Here is an 11,468-nt window from a genome sequence, read left to right on the forward strand (position 1 = left end):
GTTATAACTAGCACGTCTGCAGTGGTTGGAGGTGGTCCTCCTACTCTTCCATTGAGAAATGTAAACCCTGGTGTCGGATAGTCAAGTCAAGTCAAGTCACCTTTATTTGTATAGCACATTTAAAAACAACAGAAGTTGACCCAAAGTGCTTTACATTCACAATAGTATCATAACAACCTACTAAAATACAGCATAGTAAAATAAACATAAAGCAATATCTCAAACAAAAACAGCATAGATAGGAGAACATGAAAGCAATACAAAAAAAATACATTCAATATATTCAATGAATTGCCCTCAGACTGAGCTGAAGGCAATGGAGAAGAGATGCAGTTTTTAGTTTTTCACAGTGGTGTGCAAATTTGCAGAGAGAGGGCCAAGAGCACTTGTTAGGCCAGTGACGGACTGTTGCGGGCCAAATATAATGACTTCCGTTTTATTTTGGTTCAGCTGGAGAAAATGTGTGGCCATCCAGCCTTTGATGTCATCAAGGCAATTAAAAATTCTATTTAAGGAGGACGTGTCGTTTGGTGTGACTGGGAGATAACATTGTGTGTCATCGGCGGATGTCATGTTTCTTAATAATGGAGCCAAGAGAAAGCATGTATAAGGAGAAAAGAAGAGGCCCTAGTATTAACCCTTGATTGATACCACAGGTGATAGGGGCTGAGGAAGATGTGTAGGTACCAAGTGTAACATTAAAAGTTCCGTTTTTTAAATAGGAAGTAAACCAATCTAAAACAGTGCTCTTAAAACCAACCTCATTTTCCAGGCGTTTTAAAAAGAATATTGTGGTCAATAGTGTCAAAGGCCGCGGTGAGGTCAAGCAGAATTAAGATGGCACAGGAGCCAGAGTCGACGGTTAAAAGGATGTCATTGGATTCTGTACTGTGCAAAGTTCTAAAACCGGATTGAAATTTGTCAATAATGTTAAATTAATTTAAAAATGAGGAAACTTGGATAAAAACAACTTTTTCTAAAACCTTGGAAACAAATTGCAGTGCAGGTTCCCAAACTTGTGTGTATGTATATTTACAGTATATGTGTATATTTTTTGCATTTATAGTCTGATTTGTGTTAAGCCATGCCCATCTTTTTCATTTGTAGCCATATTTCATGTACTGTATGTAGACATATCCAGCACGTTTTATGTGGCCCAGCTGTGTTTGACTTGGGTCTATTTATGTGCCAAGCCACAAACTTTTCATTGGTCAATATCTTCAAAACTAATTAAGATACTAAAAGAAAACTTGGTAGCAATTGGACAAACATGTCAAACGTGTTTTTCAAGCAATTCATAATGGAAAATCTGGTCAGATGGATGTTACGAGTCAAATTAGTAGAGTGAGGATAACTGTAGCAAGTTTCATCCAGACTGTGTAGGAGTTATGACTTTTCAAAGTTCACAATGTTAAGCTTTAATTATAGTGTCCCCATCTGGCCAATTGGTGTCATATTAGATGGCCAAGTAATGCACACAACTTCATTGGTGAAGATTTCATGTCTCTATGATTTACCATCTCATGCAATTTGCAAAAACAAGGCAGAAAGAAATAATCTGCACAAAAATAGGGTTTCCCTTCAGTGTTGAACCTCTAATAAGCTAAATTAGACACATTCTGGCATATACTTTATACAGAAGTTACAACCGAAGCATTGTTTTGGGTTAAGAATATGCTGGTTTCAGTGTCAGTGGCTGCTGAGCTCCGTCTCCTACCACATGTGTACTTGAAGAACTGCTCCTGGCTCATGCAGCCCCAGTCCTTCAGTAACTTCAGCAGATCATGGCGGAACTTCACCCCAATGAAGGCGTACACAAAGGGGTTCAGGCAGCACCTCAAGAAGGCCACACACTGGGTAACATCAGTGGCAAAAATGTTGTTATTTTCTTGGTCGCACTCCTCCCTGGTGCCATTGGAGTGGGTTACCTTGGCTGTGTCCAGTGTGCCTAAAAACAGAACCAGATTGTAGGGCACCTGGCAGAAAAGGAAAACTGCCACCACAGCAAAAATGACCTTGATGGCTTTATTCCGCTCAAAGTTACGGGCCTGGCATAGGGTCTTGACAATGGCGCTGTAGCAGAAGCCCATGACCAGGAGTGGTATGGCAAAACCTAGAACTAACTGGCTAGTCTGGATAATGATACGACGTGGGTCAGAGTAGCTGGTGTAGGTCGTGCAGGTTATGTTGTTGATGATGGTGGCGTATGTCATCTCTGGTGCAGAGAAGATCAGTGCCACGATCCAGATGAGAACAGATGACACCTTGCTGACGTACACTGCCTGGGACCGGTGGCGGAGTGCAATGACCGCTTTGTTGATGGCAAAGTATCTGTCCATGCTGATGAAGGAGAGGAGCAGCATGCTGCTGTACAAGCTTACCTTGTAAATGGTGTGCATGGCTTTGCACAGCACCAGGCCAAACACCCAGTCAGAGATGGAGTTGGCTGCCCAAAAGGGGAGAGACATGGCAAAGAAAAGGTCTGCAAAGGACAGGTTGAGCAGATACACATCCGTCATGGTCTTCAGGCGCTTGAAGTAGAAAAAAGTGGCAATAACAAGTATGTTCCCTGTGAGTCCCAGGAGGCAGATGATGGAATAGAAGGTTGGGATGAACCAGGATCGAAATTGGCGGTTGGAGGATTTATCACATGGTATCACATCGCTGTCATTGTACTCCGCACTGGTATCGTAATTAGGATAGTCATCAGTGGTGGTAGTCTCTTGAGATGAGCATGTCTGGAGAATCAAAGATAGAGTGGAGTTCATGTGTCATACTGTGTAACATACATTTTAATAGTCTATACACCCCTGGTAGCTCTGTTGTCGTTACAGTGTCTGTCTGTCTGTCTATGGTCTGTTAAAAGTTAGAACTGTCATTCCCAGAATTTTAAGTTTTAAATGTATAGCAACATATGTTTTTCAGCAAACTCTTAGGATTTAGAACAGTGGTTTAGAACAGTGGTTCTCAAAAATAGCAGTCTACAAGCTCACAGCGCGGCACGAAGTGACTGTCACTGCGAGCTTGTACATCTGCTATGGATTGAAAAAACTTGAAAGCGATTTTTTTTACACAAATCTTCTCTTCGGAGAGGGGGGGGGGGGGATTCGCGGCCAAATACATATCATTTTGGGGGTCCTTGACACAAAAAACTACTGATTTGTAAGGCATTTGTAGAATCGGCCTCAGGTCTTAATGGGTAAAAAAAAGAAGAAACACACACACACACACACACACACACACACACACACACACACACACACACACACACACACACACACACACACACACACACACACACACACACACACACACACACACACACCTTCAGACAGTTTACCAGTATACGATTTAAAACTTCCTGTACCTATAGTGTACACTGGCCCCGCCCCCCTGACATGATTGTGTGTGTGTGTTTGCATGCATCTTTACCACATCCTGAGAGGAACTAACAAAATGGTGGTTAGCACATGCAGCATGCAGACGACCACATTCACAAGTTGTGAATACACCTAGCAAGGTATTCTTTTTTCTTTTTTTACGTTGGTTTATTGGATTTTAACAGAAGCATTCATTGCATACATATCCACAACATGTTGCATTGCCTCATATAGATCCCAATTAAAGGAGAATTCCGGACAAATTAAGTGTTATCTTTGATGTCTCGTTACTCACCTAGCGACGTGAAAAGTGGCGTAATTTTTTTCCATATATTCCCCTGTCGTCATTTTTTAAACCCCCTCCGTTGTCATAATGGGAGCGCGTGGGTAAGGGAAATTCGTCTATTATAACCGACGCAAAGTTGTTTTTTTCTCTACTAGTATTGATAGTAGAGTCTCATGATAGTCAAACATGCGTTGAAACTATCTGCGAGGCTGCCGTCAATGGCGAACGATTTAACACTGGTTGCTTGTTTCTTCCAGAACCTGGCAACTCGTGTTGCCAGAATCTGGAAACAAGCAACCCTGTCGTCAAAAATGACGACAGGGGAATATATGGAAAAAAAGAACGCCACTTTTCACGTCGCTAGGTGAGTAACGAGACATCAAAGATAACACTTAATTTGTCCGGAATTCTCCTTTAAGAAAAGACAGTAACATGACAAGTTTGTTTTTGAAACCTCCCCCCCCCCCCCCCGCAATAGGGCATCAGTAAATTGTAGTTTGAGATAATGGATAAAGATGACATGAGAGAGAGAGAGAGATTGAGTAAGTGAATGAGTGAGTGAGTGATATAACTCACTCATTCACAATGTGAGTGAGTTTAACACAATGCTGTACCCCCTCCAACTGTACATACTTTCCCATTTTTTTTCTTAAATTGTTTTTATTATATTTTGACACTTGCTTTGGCAATGGCAATAAAGCTCCATTGAGTGAGTGAGTGAGTGAGTGTGTTTACCTTAAAATCAGAGGTCCATATCAGCAGCACCAACAGAAGAATGTGGAACTCTGAAAGTCAAAGTATTAGAGGTCTAAGCTGTAATGTAATGGCTAATTGACAATTTCATAACTGAAAAGAATCAGGAGCCCTGTGATTTGGATCTTGGATCTTTGGATGGCTGCCAACTAGCATTTGTAGATGCTGCATCCAGTGACATTTCACGTTTCATTAGTTGATGAAACGTTTCCATTCCAATTGGCTTTTTGATTGCCTTTCAAAGTTTGCTAGAGGGGCCTATTTCACCAAAAATGGCACGGCAAATTTGAATTACACATTGAGGGACCTCTAAACCAGTGGTTCCCAAACTGGGGGCCGGGACCCCCAGGGGGGTCCCCAATTATTTTGGGTGGTTCCCAGATGATTAGCTTGATGTGCAACATTGTTTTCTCACTCAACCGTAAACAAACCAACATACAGTATAATTGTATACAGGGTATCTGCACATTTCTAAAGTTACAATTTCATGACTTTTAAGACATTTTTAAGACCAAATTTAAGACAAATATTACGTAAGAAAGTGTGAGGTGTTGTGAGCTTGTAGTTCGGCTATTTTCACAATATGTGTGGAACGAGTCAAACATTGTTCCACTGTTTATGGTCATGCCCAAGATTGATGGACTTTTGGAGGGAGATTGGGCAGGAAATACAAAGGATACTTTCAATTAACATTGTACCAGAACCTAAGTTCTTTCTGCTAGGCCTCTATCCAGTTGGACAAAGAATAAAGCGCAGTGAGAGAATATTCATAGATATTTGTCTTTTACAAGCTAAAAGAGTAATTGCATTGACCTGGAAGAGGCCGGATAGACCAAGCATTGCACAGTGGTTCAGGGAATTGTCTTTATGCCTACCTCTAGAAAAAAATCACATACATACTTAAGGACAAACAAGAGATGTTTCAGGAGGTGTGGGGTTGCTTCATACAATATATGGAAAATAATAATCTGCCACATTTAATGGAAGAATCTGGAGAGGAGTAGTGCTGTACTGTATGTATGTTTTTCTTTTGTTTTTGTTTTTGTTTTTTCATTGATTGTCTTGTATGATTTAATGTAATTGTCCATTTTTGTTTTCTGTTGTTTGTAACAATGTTGATATATTTTGTGTAAAGAAATAAATAAATAAATAAACATATTGTTGGAAAAAAAAATGTAATGTCTACAATTCCAAGTGCTTGTCAGTGTGGGGGGTTCCCAGTTCAAATATGATTATTTTGGGGGGTCGCGGCACTGAAAGGTTTGGGAACCCTTGCTCTAAACAACGCACAGACAAATGATTTCACTGCCTTCGACCCATGGGGGCACCACAAATGCTACGAATGTCACTGATTGTTGTAGAAACATGATTTTTTTCCTAAATTATATTCCATACGTTTTGCCTGAAAGTAGCTTTAACGATATAGAGTATACAAATCAAAACAAAAAGCTGGAAATACACTTTGGTAATCCATATGTACTAGTAGCTAAGCACCAATTAACATATCTTTCACATAAATATTGCGGAATTTTCAGTATACTGTGTTGTGTTTTCAGAAAAAGAAGTGAAGTGCCATTTTATTTTGTTTTTTTTCGAAGGTTTTACTGTTGACCTAGAGAGAGCAGTCAGAGCACTGCAATACCTGTTGTCAACCAGTAGTGGTCTTATCTGTCAAAGATCCAAAGAGCAGGGAAACCACTTCCAACCGTGGTTAAATAAGTGTTATTCACAAAAACATCATGAATTGCCACTTTAGAATACATCCTCTTTATGTCTGGGTTTGTTTATGGCAGAGGTTCTCATCCTGTGGTTCGGGACCTCCAGGGGGGGTCCCCACATGATTTTGGGGGGGTCCCCAGATGACAGTGAAGTGACAATTTAATACCTCAAAATCTTTTCTTTTTTTTATAGCCGATCTACTAGCTCACAACGCCTCGCACCGGCTTGTACATCGGCTATTTTCATAATATTTATCTGTGGAACCGAGTCAAACTAAATGTAATGCCTCAACTCCTACAATTTCAAGTGCTTCTCAGGTTGGGGGGTCCCCAGATCAAATATGATTATTTTGGGGGGTCGCGGCCTGAAAAGGTTGAGAACCACTGGTTTATGGTATAGCTTATTAAGGAGATAGATCTAAGAAATTATAGTTTGGTTGGAAAAGCAAAAATTAGGTCAATATTGGTTATTGTCATTCTGAAATCTTAATAATGTTCACATCTAATTTGGTATATGAAGGGACTGGTATATTTCAGTTTATTACATTTAAAATAAATGTCTCATTTGAGAACATAATCTGAGGGTTACAGTCAAAGTCAATACTCAATAGTGGCAGTGAATAGTAAATTATGTGAACTGTTGTAAAGGTATCTATTAGATTGCATATAATGTTCATTATAACACCATAGTAAAGGAAAGTGTTTCAGTCACTTACCTTTAACAGAGGTCATCTTGGCTGAGTAATTCCGCTGTCTCCCCACAGAACAAAGTTGAGAGATTACTGTAGTTGCTTCTAAATGCAGATCATTCTTGCTATGCTGTCTGTGGTTTTCTCCCTTGTTGCTGTCTTGAAAAAAAAAAGCCTTCACACCATCATGTGACAGAAAACATGAAGGCATGCTTACCTATGGACTTGTTTAAGTGTACATAGAAATAGATTAAACAACTGAAAGTCAGAAAAACAAGAAACTCCTGGTTGCTCACTGGAGATATAAAAAGGTAACTATAGTAAAGTGTCAATGGTGCTCACGGATCAAACGGGATCAAAACATGTGAAAAAACACGTAAACGATACTCAGGAGTAAAAAGGAGGAACAGCCTTTATTTATTGCCTCTTAATAAATAAAAGCTGTTCCTCCTTTTTACTCCTGTGACGGGAATGTCTGTTGTTTTTTCACAGATTAAACAACTGCTTTGAACTTCAGTACAGTGAATATTAAAATGTGTAAAAATGCCAAAGGAGCTGAATTAGGTGATCTCTTGATTTAACAGTCCTATGTGGCCTACACACGAGAATAAGAAAAATCTCATGGTACTGTAAAGGTGCAGTAAGTGATTTTCAGTAAGTTAATTGATAAATTAACCTTTTATTTCATCCTTACATAATTACAATATTGTAACCAGTGGAAAAAGTACACAGATATTTTACTTAAGTAAAGGTAGCAATACCACTATATAAAAATACTCTGTTAAGTAAAAGGCCTGTGTTGAAAATATTACTTGTGTAAAAGTACCAAAAGTAAAAGCACTAAATGTTTGAAAAGAGCAGATCTACAAGCTTGTAGATCGGCTATTTTCAAATAGCCTATGTGTAAAATAGGGCTAAAGTGGTTGATGTATGTTTTATAATGTAATAATGTATATCTGCAAAGTAACTAGTAACTAATTGTTTAAAATAATTGTAGTGGAGTAAAAGTACAGTATTTGCCTCTGAGATGTAGTGGAGTAGAAGTAAAAGTATAGACAATTGGAAACACTCCAGTAAAGTAAAAGTACCTCAAAATTGTACTTCAGTACAGTACTTGAGTAAATGTACTTAGTTACTTTACACCACTGATTGTAACACCATCACACCACCTCCTACTTAAAAACTCTGTGCCGACATCTGCACACGTGTCTCTTCTGTATCCGTGCGGTTGAAGGTTCAAGCCTTCTCACACTGCACCTAGGGACAACTGCTATAACCACATTGTATACCAACCACATGGTTAGTTTCAAAAAGGCATTCTCAATGCAGCGACAGCACAGTGTTAGGCGTACAAGTGAGCTTCGCGGATGAGACCTTCAAAGACAGTGTCTAATACGTTTAAAAAGTGCCGTAGGTTGCACAAGAGCACCACATTTGGGAGGAGGTTCGGGGTCCTTTACTGAAAACAGGAAATCTGTATAATTCCTTTTCATCTTGCCCACATCCCCTTACCCGTATGGCAGAGGCTGAAGACTTAGCAAACCTGTAACAAAGGGCGTTTATTCTTCTCTCATATCCCTGCTGCCTGTGTATTATTGTAGTAGGTAGGGTATCTAACTTTTATCTAAGTTATCTAAGTTTTTGTAACCCATATTGCAGTATGTACAGTAATATGACCCATTTAAAGTGTATCGATTCCTCTTGTATTCCAGCATACCCTCACCTCACACTTGCTGTCCTTTTATCATGGTTTTGATAAAGTGTATAAGATGTTGAAAAACACAATTACTGTAGATTACAGGGTATAACAGTATATTGATACAGTATAAATATGTAAAAGAGAATCATTTTTAAGACAAGATGAAAATCCATTTTAATTAAGAAAATGTTGACACTTTATACACCATTACATTTAAATTATTTCTGCTGAACATTTAAATACTGTGATTTTTTTTACAGAATTGTTCTAAGTATACTGCTTTTGATTGGATTGAGAGCTTGCAAACTTGAGAACACTGGTAGTCGTGCATTGTACAGCATTGATGTATACAGTACGTGTGTCTGGCTGAACAGAGAGACAAACATACACAGCGGTGAAAACATTATCTCCAGGCCCGGCCTTTGGCCTGGCAGAAATAATCTTCTGTTTTTATAAGACAGTTCTATATATAGGTCATATTGTTGATAGCTTTACGGAGAGAACGTGGTAGTGGTCTCAGTCTCAGTGCCTGCCGAGCTCCGTCTCCTACCACACGTGTACTTGAAGAACTGCTCCTGGCTCATGCAGCCCCAGTGCTTCAGTAACTTCAGCATATCGTGGCGGAATTTCACCCCAATGAAGGCGTACACAAAGGGGTTCAGGCAGCACCTCAAGAAGGCCACACACTGGGTAACATCAGTGGCAAAAATAAGGTTATTCTGATGGACGCAATCGTCCCAGGTGCTCCCTTTGGCTGCGTCCAGTGTGGCCCAAAACAGAACCAGATTGTAGGGCACCTGGCAGACAAGGAAAACTGCCACCACAGCAAAAATGACCTTGATGGCTTTATTCCGCTCAAAGCTACGGGCCTGGCATAGGGTCTTGACAATGGCGCTGTAGCAGAAGCCCATGACCAGGAGTGGTATGACAAAACCCAGAACTAACTGGCTTGTCTGGATGCTGATACGACGTGGGTCAGATTGGCTGGTGTAGAGCACGCAGGTTTCGTTGAGATCTTTGGCGTATTTCATCTCTGGCGCAGAGAAGATCAGTGCCACGATCCAGATGAGAACAGATGACACCTTGCTGACGTACACTGCCTGGGACCGGTGGCGGTGTGCAGTGACTGCTTTGTTGATGGCAAAGTATCTGTCCATGCTGATTAAGGAGAGGAGCAGCATGCTGCTGTAGAAGCTTACCTTGTAAATGGTGTGCATGGCTTTGCACAGCACCGTGCCAAACACCCAGTTTGAGACGGAGTTGGCTGCCCAAAAGGGGAGAGACATGGCAAAGAAAAGGTCTGCAAAGGACAGGTTGAGCAGATACACATCCGTCATGGTCTTCAGGCGCTTGAAGTAGAAAAAAGTGGCAATAACAAGTAGGTTCCCTGTGAGTCCCAGGAAGCAGATGATGGCAAAGAAGGTGGGTATGAACCAGGCTCGAAATTGGCGGTTGGAGGATTTATCACATGGCATGGCAAACGCGCTGTAATCCGGAGTCAGACTGGTATCATAATAGTCCTCAGTGGTGGCATTCTGTTGAGTATCATAATAGTCCTCAGTGGTGTCATTCTCTTGAGATGAGCAGGTCTGGAGAATCAAAGACAGGATGGCTTTCATGTCATGTCAAGTACATGAAATGAGCCTGTATCTACGATGTATCCACATGTTTGTGTGTTTTTGTGCTTGTGATTTCAAAACAGTACTTAGCTGTACTAAGGCCTTGTGAATACACCTATCAGGCATTGTAAGATTGTCGTGCATCAGCACATTACATTTTATCGTTTGAGATAATGGTTACAAATGACACACATGCAAGTGTGTGTGTGTGTGTGTGTGTGTGTGTGTGTGTGTGTGTGTGTGTGTGTGTGTGTGTGTGTGTGTGTGTGTGTGTGTGTGTGTGTGTGTGTGTGTGTGTGTGTGTGTGTGTGTGTGTGTGTGTGTGTGTGTGTGTGGGGGGGGGGGTGGGGGGGTGTAGGGTGTACCTTAAAATCTGAGGTCCACATCAGCAGCACCGACAGGAGAATTTTAAACCCTGAAAGTCAAAGAGTTAGAGCTGTATGATAATGATACAATTTCAAAAAAGGAAAGGAATCAGGATTATCTGACAAGAGGGAATTGAAACAAGGAATTGAATCTTTTGATGGCTGGTGGTAGGGGGCATTCCACATTTTGGTGGCATAATAGTAGAATGAATTCCCCATGTGTGTGCCTTGTACAGCTTGCAGTGCACTGTTCTCTTTCGTTTAAAGTGCATCCTTTCTGTGGTTTGTTTGTGGTATTAAAGGTAGGGCAACAGATAAGGGACAACTTCAGATATTTACATATATTGTCCATCGAGACAACAATATTAGCTTTTAAAACAATTATATGGAAATTACTTAAAATGAGAAACCTTCATACCTGCTGTAAAAGCAGCTGCCCTGGTATGAAGAATCATGACATAATCAGTGTAGGAGTTGTTATTATTACAGCAACTTATAGAATATAGAATTTCTAGCATTTAAAGCTATAGAAAAGTCAAAAGAGGTCAATATTGGTTTGTCACCCTGAAGGCTTAACAATTTTCACATCTAATATTTTATATATGAAGAGACTGGTGTATATGAAGTGTTTTTCAAGTTTTACCCTAAATTACTCCTCTGATAACATCTGATGATTATAGCCAGTATAGTCAACAGTGGCAGTGAATAGCAAGTTATGTAAAGAAAACTGTTGTAAGGTATCTATTAGATTACATATTGTTTACTACAACACCATAGTAATGGAAACTTTGATAAGTCACTTACCATTAACAGAAGTCATCTTGGCTGCTGTCTCCCCCCCAGAATAGAACTGACTACTGCAGGTGCTTCTGAGTATAGGTGACGCTTGTTTTGCTCACAGTGGTTTTGTGACACTGAGAGTGGTGCACCTCATTTCATTTCATTTCATTGGCACAAAC

General features: G+C 40.3%; 2 protein-coding genes across 2 annotated transcripts; both read right to left on the reverse strand.

Annotated features, from left to right (window-relative positions):
* Window positions 1-106: 106 nt before the first annotated feature.
* On the reverse strand, window positions 107-6,987 carry LOC308077194 (C-C chemokine receptor type 7-like). The gene is made up of 3 exons (XM_080417793.1): window positions 6,854-6,987; window positions 4,402-4,451; window positions 107-2,738 (listed from the first exon to the last, which is right to left on the reverse strand). The coding sequence occupies exons 1-3, from the start codon at window positions 6,867-6,869 to the stop codon at window positions 1,632-1,634; spliced, it is 1,173 nt and encodes a 390-aa protein (XP_080273919.1). The 5' UTR covers window positions 6,870-6,987; the 3' UTR covers window positions 107-1,631.
* Window positions 6,988-8,687: 1,700 nt separating this feature from the next.
* Window positions 8,688-11,449, reverse strand: LOC308077202 (C-C chemokine receptor type 7-like). The gene is made up of 3 exons (XM_080417803.1): window positions 11,314-11,449; window positions 10,510-10,559; window positions 8,688-10,114 (listed from the first exon to the last, which is right to left on the reverse strand). Exons 1-3 carry the CDS (start codon window positions 11,327-11,329, stop codon window positions 9,017-9,019), a joined length of 1,164 nt encoding a protein of 387 aa, XP_080273929.1. The 5' UTR covers window positions 11,330-11,449; the 3' UTR covers window positions 8,688-9,016.
* Window positions 11,450-11,468: the final 19 nt, after the last annotated feature.

Source organism: Gymnoscopelus braueri (assembly GCF_963280865.1).
Source record: "Gymnoscopelus braueri genome assembly, chromosome: 2".
NCBI lineage: Eukaryota > Metazoa > Chordata > Actinopteri > Myctophiformes > Myctophidae > Gymnoscopelus > Gymnoscopelus braueri.